Source organism: Capricornis sumatraensis, chromosome 23 (genome assembly GCF_032405125.1).
Source record: "Capricornis sumatraensis isolate serow.1 chromosome 23, serow.2, whole genome shotgun sequence".
Taxonomy (NCBI): domain Eukaryota; kingdom Metazoa; phylum Chordata; class Mammalia; order Artiodactyla; family Bovidae; genus Capricornis; species Capricornis sumatraensis.
This window is the reverse complement of record NC_091091.1, coordinates 39,977,550-40,003,825: the sequence shown is the minus strand read 5'-3', so window position 1 is coordinate 40,003,825 and position 26,276 is coordinate 39,977,550. Positions and strand designations below refer to the sequence as shown.

The 26,276-nt window shown below is 39.7% G+C and overlaps 1 protein-coding gene and 1 non-coding gene across 2 annotated transcripts in view; one reads left to right on the top strand and one right to left on the bottom strand.

The window, feature by feature from the left end:
- The window catches only part of INPP5F (inositol polyphosphate-5-phosphatase F), a 91,518-nt gene that overhangs the window by 24,666 nt on the left and 40,576 nt on the right, over window positions 1–26,276 (bottom strand). Inside the window, exons 3-9 of the mRNA XM_068961477.1 lie at window positions 20,449–20,585; window positions 8,225–8,353; window positions 7,836–8,000; window positions 7,662–7,718; window positions 5,853–6,051; window positions 5,045–5,224; window positions 4,096–4,163 (exon numbers count right to left, since the gene is read on the bottom strand). Of these exons, the coding sequence (XP_068817578.1) occupies window positions 4,096–4,163; window positions 5,045–5,224; window positions 5,853–6,051; window positions 7,662–7,718; window positions 7,836–8,000; window positions 8,225–8,353; window positions 20,449–20,585 (935 nt within the window). The remainder of the gene's footprint in view (window positions 1–4,095; window positions 4,164–5,044; window positions 5,225–5,852; window positions 6,052–7,661; window positions 7,719–7,835; window positions 8,001–8,224; window positions 8,354–20,448; window positions 20,586–26,276) is intronic.
- Window positions 24,697–24,768, top strand: TRNAS-GGA (transfer RNA serine (anticodon GGA)). The gene has a single exon. It is a non-coding gene; the product is annotated as a tRNA-Ser (tRNA).

Here is a 26,276-nt window from a genome sequence, read left to right as displayed (position 1 = left end):
TCATTGGAAGGACTGATGCTGAAGCTGAAGCTCCAATACTCTGGCTGCCTGATACGAAGAACTGACTCATTGAAAAATACCCTGATGCTGGGAAAGATTGAAGAGAGGAGAAGGGGACAACAGAGGATGAGATGGTTGGATGGCATTACCAACTTGATGTACATGAGTTTGAGCAAGCTCCGGGAGTTGGTGATGGACAGGGACGCCTGGCGTGCTGCAGTCTATGAGGTTGCAAAGAGGTGGACACAACTGAGCAACTGAACTGAATGTGTGATCCAGCCATATCACTTCTAGAAATTCAGTCTATAAAGCACATACATATTTCAAAACGTGTAAAAGATTTTCTCTGGGGAATTTTAGAATAGCAAGCAGAAACTATATCCTAAAGGTCCACCAGTGGAGAACTCGTTGAATAATAGCCATCAGCTACTATGTGAAAATAGTTGCAGAACAGTGTATATGGTATAGCTTATAGCCTTCTTTTGACTTAAATTTCGAATGCATATACATGCACGTGTCAAGATGTTTCTTTGCTGCAAATAACAAATCGCTGACTCAAATCTCAGGACACCAGTCTGTTCTGAACCTCAGAAGTCTGGAGGCTGCATGGTTCTGGAACTGCTTTATTCAGTAGTTACCAATACCAGCTCTTTTGTTCTACCATCTTTCACATATTGTTCAATCCTCAAACTAATGAACTAGCCTGGTTAAAGTTGCAGCAGTTACCAGTCAAATCCAGACACAACCACCACCGAGGGACTGTGGGTTCCTGCATTTCTTTTTATTAGAGTAGGAAATCTTGCCTGGAGCCTCCCAGCAGACTTCTCTTCACATTAGACCTCGTTGGTCAAAGTGCCAAAAACATACATTGCCCCACACCTATACCAACCACAGGCAACAGCAACAGTACTGACACCATGACTGAGTCAGACCAACCATAGGACCACCTCCCAGGACAATTACCCAAGGGATGAGGATGGGTAAAAGGATACCCTTGGGGTACTGTTAGAGAGGAACAGGTGACTGCTAATACCTATGCCCGTAAGATTGATGTGTACAAACAGATCGTGAAAGTCAGCAGGGAGCAGGAAGCGTGGTCAAGAGGTTATTTCTTCTACTTTCTTTACATTGGAGAAGGAAATGGCAACCCACTCCAGTACTCTTGCCTCCTCTCAGTATTACTTTAATTTTTATAACGATTAGGTGTTATCATTGTAAGTAGGTGATACTACTTATTGGCTCTGTTGAGCTTAGTCGTGTCTGACTCTTTTTAGCCCCATGGACTGTAGTCTGCCAAGCTCACCTGTCCATGGGATTTTCCAGGGAAGAATACTGGAGTATGTTGCCATTTCCTCCTCCAGGGGATTTTTTGGCACTTGATTCAGGGATCAAACCCGCAGCTCTTGTGTCTCCTCCATTGGCAGGCAGGTTCTTTACCACTAGAGCCACCTGCTGCTGCTGCTAAGTCGCTTCAGTCATGTCTGACTCTGTGCAACCCCATAGACGGCAGCCCACCAGGCTCCCCCGTCCCTGGGATTCTCCAGGCAAGAACACTGGAGTGGGTTGCTATTTCCCTCTCCAGTGCATGATAGTGAAAAGTGAAAGTGAAGTCGCTCATGTCTGACTCTTAGCCACCCCATGGACTGCAGCCTACCAGGCTCCTCTGTCCATGGGATTTTCCAGGCAAGAGTACTGAGTGGGGTGCCATCACCTTCTCCGAGAGCCACCTGGGAAGCCCACAATACTACTTCTAACTACACATACTGCAAATACATGAAATTTTTTTCAGATTGTAAAAAATTCAAATGTGGATAAAGGTCACATCCTTCCTGAGCACACCTAGTCCACAGCTTTCCCTGAAGGTAACTCCTGCTACAAGTTTGAAGTGTACCCTTTCAGGCCACCTAAGCACGTCCCTAAAAAAATGTGTATGCCATATGTAGGTGAGAACACACGTATATATGGAAGAGAACTGCATATGTATAAAGGCACAGTTTTGTTTTGTGGGATTTTTAAGTGGTAACATGCCATATGCTATTATATAGTTTTCCTCTCACTCCACTATATGATTTTAAGATATTTTCACATTAGTACACACAGATGCATCTCAGCATTTTTAACTATTTGTATTCAACACTTCAGATATGCTGTACTTTATCCACTGAATGCCTAATGAACAATTAGGGTTTTTTTAATGCTGCGATAAAGGAGGTTTATACATGCCTCCTGGATTGAACACGTTTATCTCAGGGAGATTTAAGTTTTTTGTTTAATTTGTATTAGAGTTATGGCTGCTCCACATCCTTGACAAAACTTGTATTTTCTATCTTTTTTATTTCAGTCATCCTAATGTGTGAGTGGTGGTTTTAGTTTGCATTTCCCCAGTGATTAACAAAGTGGAGTACCTTGTCCTGTTTATTGTACTTGGACTGTCCTTTGTCATGAAGAATCTGCTCAAGTCTTTTGCCCATTTTCATTGGGTTGTACACATTTTATGAATTTGAAGGCATTCTTAATGTACTCTAGATATAAGCCCTTTGTCATATGTCTTCTGCAACTTTCTGAATTGCCTTTCCATTCTCTTAATGGTGCTTTTTAATAGTCAAGAATTTCTTTATTTTAGTAAAGTCAAATTACCAATTTTTCATTATGGTTGGTACTTTAAAAATCTTATTTCATTTTAATAAATAATATACCACTTGTAGTGTTTTAATATTGAAAATATATAATTCAATAAAGTTTTAATAAAAATCAAAAATTTAGTAAAGTCTACTTATTACCGTTAGTTCTTTTAAAACCTTGTTTAAGATTCAAGGTCAAAAGATAGTCTAAATGCAATATTTTCCTTTAAAAGGCTTATTGTTTAACCTTTCATATTTAGATCCATATCTATTTAGAACTGATTTCTGTATATGGCATGTAGGGCCAAAAAGCAAATTACTATACTAACAGTATAAGCGTATTTTATTTTGATTGATAATACCATTCAAAAATGGCCACAGCAATTTATGCTCCTCCCAGAGAAGTGTTGCTACTGTTCAGCTGCTAAATCTTATTCAACTCCTTGCAACCCCATGGACTGTAGCACGCCAGGCGTCCCTGTCCTTCTCTAGCTCTCGGCGTTTGCTCAAATTCACGTCCACTGAGATGGTGACGTCATCCAACCATCTCATCCTCTCTTGCCCCCTTCTCCTCTTGCCCTCGATCTTTCCCAGCATCAGGGACTTTTGCAATGAGTCAGCTCTTCACATCAGTTGGCCAAAGTACTGGAGCTTCAGCATCAGTCCTTCTAATGAATATTCAGGACTGATTTCCTTTAGGATTGATTGGTTTGATCTCCAGCAATGTGTGGCAGTTCTCATTTCCCCAGTTACCTGTCTTTATTTCTTCTTTTCACACTTTATATAATTTTTTCCAATGTGAGGATTTCCTTTTTATTTCCCTGCTGGGACTGTCTTTGGGACTGCAACACATTTATATATTAATTTTGCAAGAACTGAAGTCTATTCGATATTGAGTCTTTCCGTCCAGGAACATGGTATTGTCTCTCCGTTTACTCAGGTTTTCTTCTATGGTCTCCAGTAGACTTCCCCCCCCAACAGCCCCCTCCCCTCATATATATGCTATCTTTTTTGTATGTTCAATAGATTTTAGGCTATTTCTTCCTATTGTGCTGTGGTTATAAAAACACATCCCATGGCATTATACCATCAGACTGGTCACTGCTAATAGATAAGAAGAGTCACTGATAATTTTATATTAATGTATATGAAATCTGGTCATCTTATTGAAATTGTATTTCACCCAACAGTTCTCAAATGATTTTGGTTTATATGTTCACATATCTACATATTGACTGTATGAATACATAAGAAAGGTGTGCAGAGAAAAAAAGATACTAATCTCATCTAAAAACAATCTAAAGTAGCTGACTCAATAATTGTTAAAGAATACTCTTAGTTTATGTGTTTCTTAACTTCATGACAAATGCCGTTTTAATTATGAACCATATGTCATTATCTTCATGAAATTTAAACAGATGCACAACCATTTCTAAAAATTTGAAGGAACACATTACTACAGATGAAATCCCACCTGTTTTTTGTAAATTTTCAGTTGTTCTTCGAAATGGGCACAGAAATAGGCAACCGTGTCCTTTTCACCTACGAAGAAGTGATACAAAATCTGTTTTTCCTTCCCATGTTTAAGACGGAGTTTAGTGTCTATTTCATCTTTATTCTTACTTTAAACATTGACAGCCCAAATGTAACTAAGATTGTCTAAAACTAGTATTTTTTAAAGGAAATGCTAAGCTGAAGATTTGATTTCTCTTTTTTCCCCAGTTAGACTAAACTGAAACATACTGAAGATGTCAACTATGAAACTATGGCATTATCTATATATTCAACCAACTTGTCAGAAAACGTTTCATGTAGTTTATAATAAATTAATAAAACCCCCTTAAAGCAAGGATATTAAAAACCAAAGTGTGCTGAAGTCTCACAAATATGAATTAAGTTTTGAGTGAAAAACATTCTGTAAACAATTTTAAAATCAGCCCCTTTGAGTAATCTAATTAGATTAATATGATTTAGCTATTCTGGTTAAAATACTTGAAGAAATTAAATCCTTAATATTTCAAACAACAAACCTTTCACAGCAAACGTCTGAAAAGAGATTCTACCTATTCCATGAAGACACTGTCTTGTTAAGGTATTTCCTGCTTCTACACATACTGGCTATATTTACACTTTTCCAAAATTAAGCACTGTAATAAAGTATTCTTCAAAGAAACAACAAAATCTGTGAAATAAGCTATGCGATGCTCTACTTTGCAATTTTTTATTGTTAATTACTTGAATTGTCAGCAACCACTATTATCAATGCTTTTGAGATTATTATATCACTACTAAATCTCAGTGTACCAGCTACCGTCTTCAATGAACTATCTGGCAAAATAAACCCAAACCTACACAGTATCTAGGATTTTTAAAACATCTCCTCTGAAATCATCGTTTGCAAACCAAATAACTGACAGGCTTACTTCTGTCCAGCCGAGGCCTTGGGTTATATCTATATCCAGCCTGGCTCCAGAAGACGGGCACAGAGCCTCGTGTCTGAATGAACGACAGGGTATGACTATGCACGTGAATTAACTGCTCAGTCTCCACGTAATTTGCAACATTTCCATTTTTATCCACTCCTCTTCGCTTATAACGCATTCCTAAAAAAAAAAATTAAAACAGCAAAAATTTTAAAAATTAGTCTGGTTTGGGGGAGAATGGATACATGTACATGGATGACCAAGCCCCTTCACTGTTCACCTGAAACTATCACAATATTGTTAATTGACTACAGCCCAATACCAGATAAAAAGTTTTTTAAAAAATTTGTGTCTTTCAGGATAGCCTTGGGGATCTAACATGCAACTGCTTGGCAGCACAGTATTGACTTACCCCAAATCATGCCTGTATTCACCAGTGTTTTTTAAAAGTTGAAGCTGAGATAATGCCTGTGAATTGAAAGAGGAGGGTTTTCCCAAAGGTGCTAGCACTAAGGATTTATTACAGTGATACAGGCTGTCAGTAGGAACAATGGTATTTAGAAGCACATCCCAAGTGACTTTCTGCTCTTTTCCACAATATACCTCCTTTTCTTTCCCCTCTTGTTAACACTCTCCCATTCACTTCTCTCCAAAAAATTGGTCTCCAATTACACCACACTATTGAGAGTCACTGAGCACTTTGAAGCTGTTTTTCCAAATCCATTATTGCCATTAGCATTTCAATTCATCTGCAATGTTCCCTTCTCGCCTGGATCTGATTTGCACACTATTACAGCCCTCCACTTACCTGCTCTGTGTCTACTTCGGCGTGAAATGAGAGCCACTAGAAATCGTGGGTGAATGTCATCTACACAGGTGGACTCCTGAGGTGGGGTCTCTGGGCTGCTTTTCTCATCGTCAGATGACTCATTATAATTAACCACAAGCTCTTCAATCTGCACAAAACCTTGGATGATGGGGATGATCCAAAAGTCCACATCTCGTGTCTGAAAATAATATGAACACCTTGTTATTTCTATTCTGCACAGCACTGCTACTTCCTCAAATCCAAGCAGTGGACATCACATACTTGCTAGTTTATTAGAAGCAGAAAACTTCCATTCTTTAACCATATTTTCTGCTTACTGGAGAACACTGAGGAATGAAGGGAGGGAGGGGGCAGAGCCTTTCATTTCGTTTATGGTGGTCATTCAAGAAGAGCTGCCTGAGAGGGACCAGAGCTAGGAGCTGGGTGGCTGGGTACAAATTCAGGCTCCACCACTTACTCCCTCACTCAGAAGAATGACTTAACCTCTCCAGGCCTCCAGACATTCTGCTTTGTGAAATAAGACAACAACCTCATAAGGTTACTGTGAAGATTAAATGAGTAAAATCTAAAATGTCTGTCTGCTTATAATAAGGATTTAACAAATGTAGCTAGTATGGTTATTCCTGTTGGTATAAAAGAAGATACAGCTTAAAGGTTGCTTTTCAACTCACAATTGTATTAAGCCTTTAGTAAAACCAACTTTGATCACTTAGTTATGAAACACAAAGGTCTATTCTACTTTCTAGTTTAGACAAAGTCTTGCTTTGTGCCCAGCTAAAATCTAAGCAGTCAATGAACCAAAAAAAAATCATGTCCACAAATATTTTAAAAAGTCATCCAATGTAATTAGGTAAGTATTAATTAAAAGCAAAGATCTCCTCTTAAGTCTTTGAGACTAAGAATACTCAGAAAATTTCTCAACTGACTGTATCCAGGGACAGTAAAGGATGAAAAGTGCTCCAGAGAAGTTGTTCTTTGTCCCTCTTTTTCCCCTGTCTCCTTATCTGTATCTACGCTTGATACAGATCTCAGCATCAACTTCAAATCCACCCCCCTTTTTTTTTTTTTAACAACCATATCTTCCAAGTCCCCTCACGTTTCTGTTTTATGGAGCCTGTAGACAGGATCTCAGGAAGGTGATTAGAGTTGCAAACAGTGAGGCGAAGATCTATCCACATTCATTATTTTCATTACCATTCTCATTATTTTTAATTTTGTTCCAGCAATAAATGCAAATGAGGAAACAGGAACATTTAATAACTGGGATTCCCTAGTGGCTCAGATGGTAAGAGTCTGCCTGCAATGCAGGAGATCTAGGTTTGATCCCTGGGTCGTGAAGATCCTCTGGAGAAGGAAATGGCAACCCACTCCAGTATTTTTGCCTGGAAAATCCCATGGATGGAGGAACCTGGCAGGCTACAGTCCATGGGGTCGCAAAGAGTTGGACATGACTGAGCGACTTCACTTCACTATCTCACTAAAGGAAAACTGGGCTTCAACATTTCCAATGGGTAAAAACAAAATACCTTTTAGAGGAACTCTATGGACATTAGTTCCATAGCTTTAAATTATGAATGTCCTATGGGAACCTGCTGAAAAGATAAGTCTGTGGCCATATAGTTGAATTGTGAATCGCCTTAAAACAGTACCTTGGTTTTCCCGAGCTAAATGATTCCCATTCTACAGGGTAAAACATTATGTGAGTTTTTAAATTTCTTTTAATACAACTTAAAAATATTTGCTTAACAATTATAACTACCTTAGAATATTTCAGAAACAACTACTCACACCAATCTCAGTAAGGTCTTGTATCATATATTTATTCCAAAAAAATCGGTCATCAACCTGAAAAAGGTAGAAAACAAATAGGTCAGAAACATGTTGTTTCAGTTTTCCCACAGAGGCCAGACAGGGCCATAAATTGCTCTGGAGGCAAACCCTGCTCTGAGCTGTGAGGTGTACCTTTTGCCAGAGGGGACGGGGGTCCTCCCCAGCACTTTGCCTCTGCACGGAATTGGTCAGGTCATAGGTCAAGCTATAGTAAAAGGATTCCGAGTCCATGAACATCTTCAGCAACTCCTCGAGTAATCTTCTCTCCAGCTTCTCCTTTTCTCTACTTTCCTTAACCTATAAGAAATGTATCTACTATTACTGCAGGAATTAAATGCAAGGCATTATGTGGATACCACTCAACTCCCTAGGAGAAAAGTGAAAAATAATCCCAAGGACATGCAGAGACAGTGCTTTAAGATGATGAGTAGTCTGAAAATAAGTTTCCTAGCAGGAAAGTCACCCCTCCATTTAAAACTAATCAAAGATGAATTCCAAGCCCATATCAGTCAAACTCTTACTTTCTTTTTATTAGGAGCAGACACATTGGATTTAATATGTGTAAAGGTCTTCAGTAGAAACTTTGAGTCATCAGGAGATGGTATAATCTTCTCTGGTTTGTTAATTCCAAAATGATGCTTCTTACAGAGCTACATAATTAGGAAGAGAAAGAGAATTCATTATTACTAATATCTGCTTGCTAAATGTTCTAGCATGAGTGCACAAGTGTAGCTACTGCTCAAGCATTGTGGTTAAAACCTCAAGAGCAAGTAAAATGACCAAGTAGTCCACTGATATTAGAAAACACAGCTGTGGTTTCAAGCATTAGAAAGCTACAGCAGAGCACAAGCAAAAAATACAGGGCAGGACATACTGGGGGCATTATAGCAAGCTCTTATCTAATATAACTGAAGAGTAAAATGCTCTGGTTGGGGTTCGTTAATGCTTTAAAAATTGGCATCTAAGATTTCCCAGGTGGTTCAGTGGCAAAGAATCTGCCTGCCAATGCGGAGGCTCCTGGGTGGAGAAGATCCCCTAGAGGAGGGCATGGCAACCCACTCCAGTATACTTGCCATGGATAATCCTATGGACAGGGGAGGCTGGTGGGCTACGGTCCATGGGGTTGCAGAGTTGGACATGACTGAAGAGAATTGAGCATGTACAGACACACAAGATTAAAATTAGTGCAATATACACATTTTCTATGCTCTAGGAACATTTCTTTACAGCAATCTGTGCTAAATATTAATGCTAGTTAGTGGAGTGTTTTGGGTGAGAAGATGCCAAGAGTCTGCTCTATTAGCAATCTTAAAATCTGGACATTTCAACTACTCTTTCCCCTTCTATCCTCACACACACACACTGGTAAAATCAGCATAAAAACACACTCGTTGGGTCCAGAGATTAAATTTGGAGAACCAAAAAGTTGGAGCTGCAGGAAATGAGCAGTCTAACCCACAAAGGTGAGGAAGAGGATGGAAAGGTTTAGGCAAGAGAAAGGCACAAAGGTTCTAGAGACGACCATCTGGCTAGAGTTGAGCATTTTACATATAATTTTATGTGACTCAGCACACAAACCAAACATTCTGAAGGGGACACATGGATTCTATTAACCATATGCAGACGAATGCCATTTTTTCAATACACTGGTTTTATTGCTGTGCTAAGTGGCAGAACCCTATTAGGAGGTAACATTTACTATATGCTTATTATTAGTAGTGTCTTACTTACAAAATAACTATTACTAGGTAATAAACAGGATGAGAAAAACAAGGAGAGCAAAAACTAGTCCAAGCTGGGTTTTTTTTTTTCTTTAATTATTGTTTATTTTTGGCTGTGCTGGTCTTCACTGCTGCATTGGCGGGAGGCGGGGGGCGGGCGCATTCTCCAGTTGCAGCGAGCTGGCCCTGCTCTCTAGCTGTGGTGCACAGGTTTCTCATTGTGGTGGCTTCTCTTGCTGCAGAGCTCATCCCAGGCTCATCCCAGACCAGGGACTGACCCTGTGTCCCCTGCACTGCAAAGCGAGTTCTTAACCACTGGGCCACCAGAGAAGTCCTAGTTCAAGTTTGATAGTAAGTTATTTTTTTAAAAAAGGAAGGAGACTGTTCTGGTTTTATCAGATTGGAAGTAGAGACTGATAACTGAACCAAGAATTTACATGTAATGCAATCTTATGGGTTTCATGTCTTTTTAAAGCTCTGGCTATCAAACACTCAATTTACATGGGTTTTACAACACGACTACAACTTTACACTCCTCCTGGCCTACCAGAGGAAGACAAGGGAACCCAAGGGGAAGTTAAAAAAGATCTATAGTCATCCTGCTGAAACCCGAACTAACTTAAATTTTCTTCCAAGGGTTTCCTCGGTGGCTCAGAGGTAAAGAATCCACCTGCAATGCAGGTGCCACAGCAGATTCTGGTTTGATCCCTGGGTCAGGAAGAACCCCAGGAAGAGGAAATGGCAACCCACTCCAGTATTCTTGCCTGGAGAATCCCATGGACAGAGGAGCCTGGTGGGCTACAGTCTGTGGGGTCCCAGAGAGTCAAACACGACTGAAGCAACTTAGCACACACACAAGCAAAACTAACCAGATCATGACATGATGGGGAAGGAGAGAGAATCAAGCATATGCATGTTGCTCCAGCAGTTCTCCCTGTGGCCTTCTTTCTGCCTGCTCACTCGACCAGCACAGAAACACAGATATTTCTCTCCTCCAACATCTTCCTGTGCCAGCTAGGATCCTACTTCTTTACAACCTTCACTGCCTCCAATTCCTCTCCTCCTGTTCTCTCCCCAGCCCACGGCAACTTGGCTTTGGCCCCTACCACTCCACCTTAACCTATCTTCAGTGTGACTCCTGTGATCTCCTTGGCTAAATGCAATGTGGATTCCTGGTCCCCATCTTAACTGCTCAGTAGCATCTGACACAGTTCCTCTGTCCCTCATCCTCTCTGATACACTGTCTCATCTGACTTCCACTGGCATTCTTTACCTCTTTTACTGGTTCCTTCCCAACCATTTCACTTCCTAACATCTTGGCACCTCCAGGTTCAGTCCTATCTGCATTCACTTTCTCAGTGATTTTGTCCAGTCTCCTGGCTTCAAATACCATTGACATACCAATCCTTCTGTCTCAATGGTATATTTCTAGCCCCGCTCTTCTCCCAAATTCTAGAACCACAAATGCCAACGTTTCCACTCAGATTTCTATCAGGCACCTCACACTCAACACATCCCAAACTAGACCCTCATCTTCCCTCCCTGCCTTCATCTCCTGTGGCTCTCTTCCCTTTGCTTACTCCGCTCTGCCCACATCAGCTACCTGCTGCTCCCCACACGTCAGGGCTACTTCCACCTCGGGGCCTTTGTTCTAGCTGTCATCCTCTTCCCAAATGTTCAGTTGCTCAGTCGTGTCCAACTTCTTGCGACTCCATGCACTGGCAGCATGCCAGGTTTCCCTGTCCTTCACCATCTCTCAGAGTTTGCTCAAACTCATGTCCAATGAGTCAGTGATGCCCTCCAGATATCTCCTAAGATATCTCACCATAATCTCCGCCCCTGGCACTCCACCCACCACTCTTATTGCACTCAATTTTTATTTCCCATAGCATTGATTACTTTTCAACATAAGACATAACATAATCATGACAGAGGATGAGATGGCTGGATGGCATCACTGACTCGATGGACATGAATCTGAGTGAACCCCGGGAGTTGGTGATGGACAGGGAGGCCTGGTGTGCTGCAATTCATGGGGTCGCAAAGAGTTGACACGACTGAGCGACTAAACTGAACTGAATCGTGTTAATGTTTATTGCCTGCCCCACGTTCACCAGAGACCTTTGCTTTTTGACTCATATCTCCAGGGGCACTAGCAGTACCTGGTACAGGAGGTCACAAAAAAAAAAAAAAAAAAAACCTTTGTTAAATGAATGAATGGGCTCTGATGTTACAAATGTGAAGTCGTAACCTCCAGATTCACATAGGTCCTAAGAGTAGTCTTGGGAAACCATCACTTCCCTTCTTCCATGAATACACCTCACACCCCTCGACGCTGGTTAGCACAGAATTCTTGGGACAGCCAAGAAGCTCTGTTAGTCCCCTGTTGCTGCTGCACTTTCTTTTTTTAAAAAAATCTGAAAACATGCCTCAAACCTAGTTATAAGTTATTACAACTTTAATATTCCAACAGAATATTATGCACCTGTCAGATACAGTTATTCCTTAAGAGCATTCAAGCCAGCAAGATTTTCCCCCAGGAATACATCAAAGATGATTCTAAATATCTAGCTATTCTAAAGTAATCTTGTAGCAGCACACCTAGCCTGCACCCACACTCTCCTCATTTGCAAAAGAACAGGAGTTGTTTTTCTCTGCAAGGCTATCTTCCCACTGTCTCCCTTAAGGACTGGGACCTTGTCCTGTCATTCATTCCCCTTTACTCTATTGCAAACTCTCTCTACTAGCCCCTTTCCTACCACCTTTTAACACTACTGAAGTTTACTGAATCTTTTTTTTTTTTAAATCATTCCTCAACCCTGAAATCTCTATGCCATAGTCCTTGGAACTGTGAGGATGCTAGTCTGACTTGGGGAGATCAAGGAGTCATGGCCCAGTGAAATTCCCAAGGCGGAGTGAAACAAGGACCCCACCCCCAACTCTGAAAAGGACAAATCAAAGAACGTGGCAATAATGATCACTTCCTGCTGTCTCTTCCTCTGGTCACCATGAAACCCATCTCTCTGGGCTCTTACCAGACCTCTGACTGTCCCTTCTCTGTCTAGCATCTCTATCTCTAAACATGATGGTGGTTCCTGACATTCCATCCTTAGCTCTCTGCCCATCCTTCATGCTCTGCTGAGAAAATTTCATCCTCTATCCTCTGGAGAAGGGAATGGCAACCCACTCCAGTATTCTTGCATAGAGAATCCCATGGACAGAGAAGTCTGGTGAGCTTCTCTGAGCTATAGTCCGTGGGGTTGCAAAGAGTCAGACACGACTGAATGACTAACACACACATCCTCATTTTAATTACTACTGTGTTTAACTCCACATTTCTAACTCTACTCTTTTGCTCTGAACTCATGACCCCAAAATACAACATCTGCCCACTACTGACACTAGTCTCTCAAGTTCAGCATCTCCAAAACTGACCAACATCTATTTCACAAATCTTGTTCCTTCTCTGGTATGCTCTATCTCAGGCAATACCACCAACTGTACCACTTAAGCAAGAAACCTTCGAGTCATCTTCCGTTACTCTCCCTGATAAAGTCTCTTCTATCAACCCCAACTATTTCATGCTGATTGCTACTGTGATAATTCAGACCATATCTTTTGCCTAAACCACTGCTTCTCAAGGGAGGTGCTACTGGCTTAACAGACTGAGGATTCTTTTATGCACAATCATCCCACTTAGAGCACAAAACCTAACAGCCTCCTTTCACAAACTGGGGAGTCCACTCCAGCACCACTTGAAGCACTCCAGGCTTCAAGTACTGAAATGGGTTCCAGGCTTCCATTTAGTTCCCTTTATTGTGTAGAGATCGCCTGGAGAAGGGAATCGTTACCCACTGCAGTATTCTTGCCTAGAGAATCCCATGGACAGAGGAGCCTGGTGGGCTATAGTCCATAGGGTCTCAAAGAGTCACAAGACTGAGTGACTAACACTTTCACTTTTTTTCACTGTGTAGGGACCATATCTCCACCCACCACTGCCTACTTATGGATCCAGAACCTAGGAGGTCTATGGCCTCTATTTGAGCTACTATTCCATTTGTGGTCCATGAAGATAAGATGCAGTTTCCCTCTAGGCCTGGCAATGTCTTCCTTGTTTTTCTTTCTCTTTTTTTAATCTACTCTTCTCTGGGGCTTGGAACAGAGTTGACAGAGGCCCAATATCCCTTCACTTCCTTACCAACAACTTCAAAAAATGCTAAAATTTTAAAGGTTATTTTTAAAGTTTGCTACAAGCTCATCTAATGATAAAATAACCCCCGAAGAGAGGCTATTTATAGTCATCATTTACCTTCCTCAGAATGAATATTTATATGATTCTTTAAGAAATATGAATGTGTAGTATTGTAGGGTAACATCCCAGACTAATTGCTCATATAATAAAATACATGAAATAACCTTTTGGAAAGCCCTCAAAACCTGAATTCTAAAATAAATTCAGCCTCAAAGGTTTCGGATAAGGATTGTGATCTGCACAGCAGAGCATAAAGTCACCACACCATCTCTCTTAAAGTTGATTTTTCTAAAGAGAAATTTAAAATTACTTTAAACATAAAAATTTTCAATGAATATTTTAGAATCACCCATATATATAGATAATGGTAAAGAATCTGCCTGCCTGCCAATGCAGGAGATGCAAAAGACCCAGGTTCGATCCCTGGTTTAGGAAGATCCCCTGAAGAAGGAAATGCCAACCCACTCCAGTATTCTTGCCTGGGAAAAAATCCCATGGACAGAGGAGCCTGGTGGGCTACAGTCCATGAGGTTGCAAAGAGTCAGACACGACTGAGCACTTGTCAGTGACAGTCAGCATAAATATTCAGTTAACTTTAGAAAAGAAAGCATGACCACTATCTCATTTTATAAATTTATATATTTTTAATTAAAGGATAATTGCTTTATAACATTGTGTTGTTTCTGCCATATATCAACATGACTCAGCCATAGGTATACGTATGTCCCCTCCCTCTTGAACTTCCCTCCCACCCCATCCTAACCCTCTAGGTTGCCCCAGAACCCTGGTTTGAGTTCCCTGAATCATACAGCAAATTCCTACCTGTCTATTTTGTGTCAGTTCAGTTCAGTCGCTCAGTCGTGTCCGACTCTTTGTGACCCCATGAATCGCAGCACACCAGGCCTCCCTGTCCATCACCAACTCCCGGAGGTCACTCAGACTCATGTCCATCGAGTCTATTTTGTGTATGGTGACGTATATGTTTCCTTGCTACTCTGTCCATTCATCCCACACTCTCCTCCCCCGACCCCCGCACCATGTCCACACGTTCTCTGGCTGGCTCTCCATTGCGGCACTGCAAATAGGTTCACTATCTTTTTTTAAAGGTTAAATTCAGTCCTACCAAGAAATAAGAATATAGAAAATAACTTCTCGGAATTCCTTCCAGTCCTAAAATGCTTTGTTTAGACAGAGCTCTTGGGATTACCACACATAGCGTGTACAGTAAGATCACCTTCCCTTTTCCAGAGGCCCAGCCAGTTCTGCATAATATGTGCTTAGGCCCTTATCACAACGTTGATACACACAATCTCAAAAAGAAAACCACAACCACAGCACCACACTGATGCTGCTGCTAAGTCGCTACAGTCACGTCCGACTCTTCGTGACCCCATGGACTGCAGCCCACCAGGCTCCTCCATCCATGGGATTTTCCAGCACCACACTGCTCCCCTAGTATTTCTACTGCTCTAACCACTTAGAGTTCACAACCAAGATTAAGGGCTGATGTTGCTGCTGCTGCTATATAGGGAAAGGAAAATAAATGATTTTACTTTATAAGTTGATATCTATCTATGTCCATCAGGAGCTAAAATTTTAAACAATGTCTAATGGGAAACCAAATATGGAAAATGATGCAGTTATCTATTAAAGCAACAAGATACAGCAAATAAGATATGCAGACATGGAACATAAGCCTATAAAAGTTTAAAGAATGTTTTCCCGAAAGAAAGAATATCTATGTTCTCATCTATTTGAACTCCAAAGATTCTTCATATCCTTGCATAGATCTTTTCTTTTTTAAATGGCACACTGCTTTGAAAAACAGTCTGGCAGATCCTCAAAAGGTTAAACCCAGAGTTACTATATAATACAGCAATTCCATTCCTAGGTATAGAATTTCTTTTTCTCACAAGAGAAATGAAAACAATGTCTACCAAAAACTTATACATAAATGTACAAGTTTTGTTATGTACAGAAACTTGTATATAAATATACAGCAATATTATTCACAAATAGCCCCAAAATGAAAACAACCCAAACGTACATCAACTGATGAAAGGATAAATAAAATGTGGTATATCCATACAAAGGGATAAAAAGAAATTAAGCACTGACCCATGCTACAACAAGCATGAACCTTGAAAACACGGTGCTAAGCAAAAGAAACCGGGCACAAAAGCCTACATATTTTATGCCATGTAGAAGAATTGTTCAGAACAGGCAAATTTATATAGACACAGCAAGTAGATTAGTGGTTGCCTAGGATTTGCCTGGGGGTTGGAGGAAAATGAGTGACTGCTAATGAGTGCAGGGTTATTTTTAGAGTCATGAAAATGTTCTAAAATTAACTGCAGTGATGGTTACAAATCTGTGAATATACTAAACACCACTGAATTATGTGCTTTAAATGGATGAAATGTATAGTATGAAAATTATTTTAAGAATTGGCAAACATAATAAGCCATACAAGTAAAGTAAAAAGTCAACTGGGGTAGAAAACTAGAAATACTATTAATTCCCAACTTTGTAACAAAATGCTTCTGCTCCAATGACAGAAGACAGATGAAGTCCTAGAAAATCTGAGAACAGTGACCACAATAAAGAGCCCAGGGGTCCTGAGGGGAAAGGGAGAAAGCAGTGGGTATTCAAACACAGACACAGATGTCCAAATTATCAAGACATATTAAGAAGCCCTCGACTTCCCTGATAGCTTAGTTGGTAAAGAATCCACCTACAACGCAGGAGATTGCAGTTCGACTCCTCGGTCGGGAAGCCACTGGAGAAGGGATAGGCTACCCATTCCAGTATTCTTGGTCTTCTTGTGTGGCTCAGCTGGTAAAGAATCTGCCTGCAGTGCAGGAGACTTGGGTTCGATCCCTGGGTTGGGAAGATCCCCTGGAGAAGGGAAAGGCTACCCACTCTAGTATTCTGGCCTGGAGAATTCCATGGACTGTATAGTCCATGGGGCTGCAAAGAGTTGAATATGACTGAGCAACTTTCACTTTCAAGAAGACCTAAGAGTCAGCTTCATTTAAGAAAGTCTTATGTGCATAAGATACATATGGTCATGAAAAATAACAGGAATCTTTTAACTAACAGAAGTAGGAAAAATATGCAAAGATGCAAAATACAAAAACTACTCTGAAAATTTGGAATATTGCTCCTCCAAAGAGCTGGAGACAAATGGAAACCAGGGGACGTATGTATCCCTATGGCTGATTCATGTTGATGTATGACAGAAACCAATACAATATTGTAAAGCTATTATCCTTCAATTAAAACTAAATTGTTTTTAAAAACCAGAATATTGACATTGATCATTTCTATGCGGGACAATATTTTTTCCTCCTCCTCAGTTACAATTACTATATAATCAAAAATAAAAAGCCCCACAAAAATTTATCATGCTTCTAAATGCTCTTTTTAACTGGCGTTATATGGAAACTAGAACAAGAATACCAAAGATTTAAATTAACATGTCAGAAAATAAGCAAATAGTTCATGATTTTCAACAGAGTTGTTCTTTGCCCTTCTATTGTTCACTGTTGTAAAGCTCCATTAACAGAAAACAGGATTAAAGGCAGGGAAAAAAAGGCTTAAATGCAAATTTCTGAAATTATATTCTCTTGAGAGAAAGCCATGACAAACTATCACTAAACTGGGATCTGGAAATAGTTTATCTATAATCATGTTTATCCCTAATTAGTAAGGGTCATTATATATTTCCAGCTCTTAACATGGACTGTACTTTTAGTACCCTGGCAAATGCCATCACTCAGATTATCCAACAGTACTGTAAAAACACTCAGCTACGTGGGACTATCTCATTTTCATTTGTATGTGAAGATGATCTCATTCACTTGAGAGTGTCAAGAAAGAAAAGGAAAAGTCTTCAGAATGAAGACATTTTAAAAGCTGTCATCACAGTCACATTTTTTTTTGTTTTAAAATTCCATTAAATGTTCTTTCCTAAAGATTCTCCCCTCCACCACCCACCATCTATACAACAGTCAGCTGAAGCTGAAGCTCCAATTCTTTGGCCACCTAATGTGAAGACCCAATTCACTGGAAAAGACCCTGATTCTGAGAAAGACTAGAAGCAAAAGGAGGAGAGGGCAGCAGAGGATGAGATGGTTAGATAGCATCACTGATTTAACAGACATGAGTTTGAACAAACTCTGGGAGATGGTGAAGGACAGCAAAGTCTGGTGTGCTGCAGTCTATGGGATTGCAAAGAGTTGGACACGACTTAGTGACTGGACAACAACAACAATCTCAAATGATACAGACTGATGGCCACAAAGAGCATCTTCCTGAAAAGTCCACTGGGCATCCTATGCAGGCCTCTGGATGAGGATAATTCATTTCCCCAGAATTGGGGGTGCCAGATGTGCAAACTGATGACTAACAGGTGACCAAGGTGCTGAGGAGCTGGTCTCTGCTCTAAATCTAACTTTCCAGGCCCCCAGCTTACTGCTGAAACCAGCACACTGCCCATGCTCACGCTCAAGTCCAAGACTGGTGACAGGAAGCCATGCTGATCTTTCAGTTTGTCAGCAGTCATCCAAAAGACACAAGTTTACTGGCTTAATCAATGGATAAAATTTTTTTAGTCTGCTCTTTGCTAAAATAAAATGCAAACAAAAACTGCAAAACACTTGTTTTTAACAGGCCCAATTGCCACCGAAGTTACTTGTCTGAGGATCAGCAATAATGAATAGTATTCTATCTCTAGTACCAATCAAAGGAAATAAGTACTTGAATCTTTTTTTTTAAATTTCTGTAACAGAGTATCAGTGTCCTAAATTCATTTTAATACTGGTTTGTTAGACTGTCAAACTTCCAGAAAGATCTGAGGCACAAAAATTACTACATTGTTACCACATACCCTGTTTTATTGTGCTTCACAGATGCTTTCTAAGAAAAAAAAAAAAAAAACAACTTAAGAGGTTTGTGGCAATCGCAATAAACAAGTTTATTGGTACTTTTTCCAGCAGCATTTGCTCACGTCATATGTCTCACATTTTTGTAATTTCCCACAAGATTTCAAACTTTCCCACTATCATCACATTTGTTATGGTGATCTTTGATGTTATTGTGAAAAGACTGACTCCCTGAAAACCCAGATGGTGGTGAGGGCTTCTCTGGTAGCTCAGATGGTAAAGAATCCATGTACAGTGTGGGAGACCTGGGTTGAATCCCTAGGTTGGGAAGATTCCTTGGAGGAGGGCATGGCAACCCACTCCAGTATTCTTGCCTGGAGAATCCCCATGGACAGAGGAGCCTGGCAGGCTGCAGTTCATGGGATCACAAAGAATCAGATACGACTGAGTGACTAAGCACACATTTAGTATCTTAGCAATAGTATTTTTAAATTAAGGCATGTATTTTTTTTAGGCATAATGCTCTTATACACTTAACAGACTATAGTGTAATATAAACATATCTCGTATATGCACTGAGAAACTAAAAAAATTCATATTATAATTATTTGCTTTATTGCAATGGTCTGGAACCAAACCCATAGTATCTCTAAGATATGCCTGTATGTATTTTTTAAAATAATGTAACCCTGTACCCCAATTTCCTTCCCCAAAGTTCAGCCTAGAAAACACATACTGAGTTGTGGGGCCGTGGACACTATGCTACCTGTTACCTGCGGTTCAGGTAACAGGGAGGCAAGCCCAGCAGAGGGACACAGGAACAGATGGCCTCAGTCCAAGCCTAGATGCACCGCAAGCCAGCTGTGTGGTTAATCCTCACCAAGCCTTCTCTCTTCCCCTGTGCAACATGGATTATAACAGTGCCTACTTCACAGAACACCCCAACGGATAAAGCATGATTATCCATTTAACCCTCAGGGCCTGTCTGGTACACCACATAGTGATCAAATTAGGCCAGGGCTATGACAGTGTGATGACACCCTAGATGCCACATCCCCACACTGACAGTAGGCAGATACCAGTGCTTTCATGGGTTATTTCTGCCATTGTGGAGACGAACACTGGCCCTGGGCAATCTCATTATCTTGGCCCTAACTTACTGAACTTGTGGGCTTGGTTTCCTTTTAGAAAATGAAAGTCTAATAGGTCAGTGGGTTTATATTTTTTCTTCTTTAAAAAAACAAAAATCCCAACTTTAAGAAAAAAAATTACAAGAGAAATATAGCTTTAGAAAAATTTCAAGACATATAGATAAAAAGAAGATACAATAGAAGTTAAATCTAACCTTCCTGACTCTCTTCACCCCAGATCAGTTTTCAAATTGTGCTATAGTGACTCAGACGGTCAAGAATCTGCCTGCAATGCGGGAGACCTGGGTTCAATCCCTGGGTCAGGAAGATCCCCTGGAAAAGGAAATGGCAACCCACTCCAGTATTCTTGACTGGAGAATCCCATGGACAGAGGAGCCCGGTGGGCTTCAGTCCATGGTGTTGCAAAGAGTCTGACACAACTGAGTGCCTAACACACACAGGGGTCCCCAGAAGCAGAGGGAGGCTTCCAGCAAAGGCAAAGTAGGAAGGGCCCCAAGGAGCTCTTCCCCCATCACCACCTCAACCAGTGCAACTCTGCTTCTATGCATCTTACATACTGGCTTTCATAGATTTTAAAACAAAGGTTCCACACCAAAGTCTGAAAACACAGGACTCAATTACTCTAAAGATACCCAGCTCTAGAACTCTATGATTCTGGTCTATTAAATCAAATCCTCATGGTCGCCATTATAACCATATCAAGTTGCCATGAAATTTCCTGAAACTTCATCTTACCTCTAGCTCAAGATCCTGAGGTTCCATTTCAGAAAGTGATAGTACAGCAATTTTGGTTACTTTACAGACCTCATGGTCTCCTGGAAGTTTGCCCACCAAGGCTTTCTGCCGAATTAAAATAAGCCACCATGGAAGATCTGAAAGAGAAAAGGCATGTTTAATGTCTGGTTTCTATAAAGTACTGCTGTCCTAGCAAGCTGAAGCTGAGTAACACAGTATGCAAAGAGTACAATCCTTTGGTGAAAGTGAAAGTCAAAGTGGCTTAGTCATGTCCATCTGTGATCCTCCAGATGCAGGAATTCTCCAGGCCAGAATACTGGAGTGGGTAGCCTTTCCCTTCTCCAGGGGATCTTCCCAAACCAGGGATCGAACCCAGGCCTCCCGCATTGCAGGTGGATTCTTTACCAGCTGAGCCACCAGGGAAGCCCAAGAACACTGGAGTGGGTAGCCTATCCCTTCTCCAGCGGATCTTCACGACCCAGGAGTCAAACCGGGGTCTCCTGCATTACAGGTGGATTCTTTACCAACTGAGCCACCAGGGAAGCCCACAGTCCTTTGGTAAAGAGCACAACAAAGATAGAAAAATGGCCCTAAAACCTATGAAAAGATGTTCAATGGAGATGTAAATTAGAATGTTTTGATACTATTCTCACCCATCAGCTTGGGGATAATAAAAAAGTATTGTTATGACAGCACATTCTGACAAGGCTGTGGGAACCAGCCACCCTCATAGCGCTTGTGAGAACACAAAGAGATACAACTTTTCCAGATGTTAATTTTACTATAACTAACATTAAAACATACCCACTTACTGTTTAACCCAGCAATCCCACGCTTGTGAATTTACCTTGAAGATCCATCTCAACTAAACAAACATATATACACTCAAATCTATTCACTGCAGCAGTCTAACTGCAAACTGCTGGAAACAACTTGAATGCACAAAGAATGGCTGAATAAACTATGGCACATCTATGCAACAGAGTACTATGAAGAATTAGCTATAAAAAAGAATTCAAAGCATTCTATAAACTGATAAGGGGATAAACTGGATATATTATTCATGTATTAATATAATAAGATATAGTATTAAATCAAAGCACAATGGAGTAGCTAGAGCACACTACCCTTTCTGTTAAAAAAAAAAAGAGAAAAATATATTTGCTCATTTGTATAGAAAAAGAGAAGAAAATTAATGAGGTTGGTTACCTAACAAGGGGTAGGTGGAAATGAGATGGAAGGAAGAGAAAACAGGAATGAGATAAAAGGGACTGGAACTGACAGCTCTCCAAGTACACTCTTTGACATACTTCTGACTCTGAACCACGATCATGTTATCTCCTCAAAAATAAATGGTTCAAATTAATCAGAATATGGAGGGAACCCAAGATGAAATGCAGAGTAGCCCAACTCTGCTATAAATGGAAAATTTAACCCACTGTAGGAGACAACGAAGAAAAAAACTAACTTTGGAAAACAGTATTTTGTAAAGATAAAGACAAAAAGAACTGTATACAATATTGTACTCTGGTAAGCAAGTTATTTGTCAGAAGAATATGGGCTAGCAATTCCAGAACTACTTCATGTGCACACTAGGACTGAGCAAATAAGTAAATATATTGATGAAAGTGGGAGAGGGGTATAAGACAAAGAAATAGTTAATAAATATAAGAAAGAAAGGAAAGAAAATGCCTAGAGCCCCAACAGTTATCTTTTCAATCTGAATTTCTACTTTTCACAAAAGGTTTTTATTTAAATGAGAAACAGTCTATGAAAGCCAGCATGTAAAAGCAATTTTTCATTTTGAGACTATACCCTTTAAAAATACTACCTAATTAATACCAAAAAATCCCCACCCAAAACTATTGAAACAATGTTTCAGAAATTTCTTATTATAGAAAAACAGCATGGTGGATATATATTGTGCTTATGAAAAAATATTTTTTACAAAGATACAGTATTTTAATTTCTTCCATTTTTTCTCCCAAATACTAATCCACTTTCATTTTAGGCAAGTGCTTTGGACACGTGCATTAGGCATTTCATAAATGCAAGAGTTTGGAAATGTTTGATTAAGTCTTTATAAAGTAGGATGGAAATTCACTCCAAAGTTTCAAGGCTTTTATAAGTCATTTCATTGTTCATGATCATTAAACTTTAACCAAAGACCCACAATGTGCTGGGAAGTACGTCAGGCACAGATTAAGGTTACCAAGCATTTAACACACAGTAAACCTAACACCAATCCCTCCCAGCATCAGTCTTTTCCAGTGAGTCAACTCTTCGCATGAGGTGGCCAAAAGTACTGGAGTTTCAGCTTTAGCATCATTCCTTCCAAAGAAATCCTAGGGCTGATCTCCTTCAGAATGGACTGGTTGGATCTCCTTGCAGTCCAAGGGACTCTCAAGAGTCTTCTCCAGCATCATAGTTCAAAAGCATCAATTCTTCAGCACTCAGCTTTCTTCACAGTCCAACTCTCACATCCATACATGACCGGAGGCCTGGCATGCTGCGATTCATGGGGTCGCAAAGAGTCGGACATGACTGAATGACTGAACTGAACTGAAACCTAACACATAATAAATCACATAATACACAGTACACTTGAATGTTAATACAGTCAGTTGAGTAAAAGGAAGCCCTTACCACAAATCTCTTAACCTTATAAGAATAACTTTTATTTTACATGGAACAATTTAGAGTGTTGGCAGAGGATAAGACAAGCCAACATTAGGAAGCCCTCTTCCTAGTTTATGCCTGCTTGTCTTATTAACATTATGAACTGCGATTTAAAAAAATTACAGCAATGACAAAAACACAATGTGCATAATCAAATATGATAAATGTCGTTCTCATATGCCATCTAATGGTGTGGTACCAAAAATACCAAATTTCAAACTCAGAGGTTTTACCCCTACATAGACTCACTTGGGAAAACAAAAAGCATGCTTTTTACACAAAAATGCTGGTATTGTCAATACTGAAATTCAACTTACAAACTTAAAATCACTTAAAACATTATACAGACTTAAGTTCAAAATACCTGAGGGGTTATAATGAAGATTAAATCTGAGAAAATACAATGTAAATGATCTCAAACAACAAGGAACAAAATTTGTAAACAATAGTTTCCCTTTTCAGAAAAGCCTCAATGTGTTCTTAGACATCAGAACTCAGACTCTAATTTTAGCTCCACTATTTATCATGTACTTCAGCATAATACTTAACTGTTCCAATTCTTGGTTTCTCACCTGTAGAAAGGGGAAAAATTGCCTATTTCAAAGAGAACCTAGGAGGATTATATAATTTTTATACTCCATGTTATTAAGAGTTAATGTTTACCGGGTAGCAAAACATACTATAAAGCTATGGTAAATAAAACTATGTCGTGCTGGTATAGGAATGGACAAGTGAGTACTAGAAAAGAAGACAGAAGACAGAGACCCATGTAAAAATGGGCATCTAAGTTAACGATGATAAAGAAGGGGAAAGATGGTATGTCAATACCTAGTGTTGAAATACATACTGAAGTATCTGCAGACAAATGTATCTACCTGGAACCTGCTCTGAAATAATTTAGACACTGGGAATGTAGAGATCATGGATAAAAACACTTTTTGTAGTTGACTTGCAACCAGCTCTACAAATTGCACTGGGTTAATGTCTCAATTCATGGGGTCGCAAAGAGTCAGACACAACTGAGCGACTGAACTGAACTGAATGTCTCATAAGTCTTTCACGATACAGTTTCCTGACTTACTGTTTTCAGTCTCACACACTGATCAAAACAAAAAAACTAAAAGTAAGATAGACAAGAAAACTGATATATACTAGTTATAATCTAAGTAACTTGGGATGATGGAAATACACTAGAGTTACATAGCAGTTGATGATAGGATAATACAACCTTACAATGATACTAAAACCCAGTGAATTATAATGTGAAAAGAGTGAATTTTATGGTGTGTGAATTTTATCTCAATTTAAAAAAAAGCTTCTAAAGAACAAAAACCTTGCTAGGAGTCTTACTTACTAGAACAGTGAATAAACTAAAAAGTATATTTTCTACCAAACACAGAGATTTAAGTACTTGAAATAGTGTTTAAAGAAACAAGTAAAATTATCAAAATGGAAAGAAAATGAAAAACTTGAATTGGACACTAAGATATTTCTAGGTTGATTCTAGAAAACAAAGCAAAACAAAAAACCTCTTGGGACATAACCGCAATCTGTATTCCTGTTAGCGGCTCCCTGGTGGCTCAGAGGTTACAGCGTCTGCCTGGAATGCTGGAGGCCCAGGTTCGATCCCTGGGTCGGGAAGATCCCCTGGATAAGGAGTATTCCTGTAATTATTTTGCCGTAGGTGAAACAAACACAACAGTAAACACACAGAAGCCTGGAAATCCAGCAAAAGTGAGTATGTTAGTTACAGGGTTAAATGATCCAAATATATTTTCTCTAGTTTGAATTTTAAGCTAAGAAAAATGCAAAAGTATAGCATTACTATTGTTTAGCAGTCTCTATCCAGTCAAGCACAATTTTGTAATGAAGCTTTTAAAGGCACCAAAGCAGGTTACTGCATTAATTTATATCACCCACCAGAAAAAGAAACTTGGCTTAATTAAAGCCATCACACTGAGATCTGGCTATGTAGTATAACCAAGGGTCAAAGGTAATTTATTCTAGCAAGGTCTTTTGGTATAAAGATATTTCTTCAGCTTTTAAAATATATTACAATGGGGAAAAAGGTCAATTTTGTAACCCTGATTCCTTTAAAAAAAAAAAAAAAGACAGACAAAAAATGTGACTTCCCCAGCCAGATAAGAAAACTAACTAGGAAGTGATTATCTTGAAAAGCATGACCAGTTAGGGCAAGTAAAACAACAGTCCTGGAAAAGATTCAATTGCTTTCTCTATACAATAACTGACTCAGTTAAATTAGGGTAAGCAATCACAGGAGAAAGATTTTTATTCAAAAAAACCTTTTTTTCTAAAATTAAAATTAGGGGCTTCCCTCACAGCTCAGTCAGTAAATCAACTGCCTGCAAGGCAGGAGATCTGGGTTCGATTCCTGGGTCAGGAAGATCCCCTGGAGAAGGAAATGGCAACCCACTCCAGTATTCTTGTCTGGAGAATACCAGAGGAGCCTGGCAGGCTACAGTCCATGGGGTTGCAAGAGTCGGACACAACTTAGTGACTAAACCACCACTGTATGAAAATCTTTTCTCCCTACTCACAACCTCACCTCTAAGTACTGCATCTAATATTTCTCAACATGGCTATCCATCCTACTGACATGCATCAATAGAAAAGAAAAGCATTCGATTCAATAATGCATGTCTAGCAATCCTCTTTTTATTAATGTTAATCATACAGAAAATAAAGGAATACATTCCACATGTTTAAAAATGTAAACATTACATATAAAATTAATATTTCCTTTCACCACTGTTCCCCATTCCATGGAAATTCTTTAAACCTCATCCAAACCCCACTTTATGAGTTCCCTCATATAAGAAGACTAGCAGAAAAAGAACTGGTTACCATTGCTGGCATTAGTCCTTTCAATCTTACTTGAGCTTAACAATGACTTTTAAAAAATATTTACTGATTTATAGCTGCACTGGATCTTAGTTGCGGTGAGCAGGCTCAGTAGTCTCGGCTCAAGGGCTCAGGCACTCCTCAGCATGTAGGATGTTAGTTCCCTGACCAAGGATCACACCCACACCCCCTGCATTGGAAGATGGGCTCAACCCCTGGACCTCTGAGAAAGAACCACCAATGACTTTTAAAACATGCATGATTTAGGGAATTTCCCGGCAATCTAG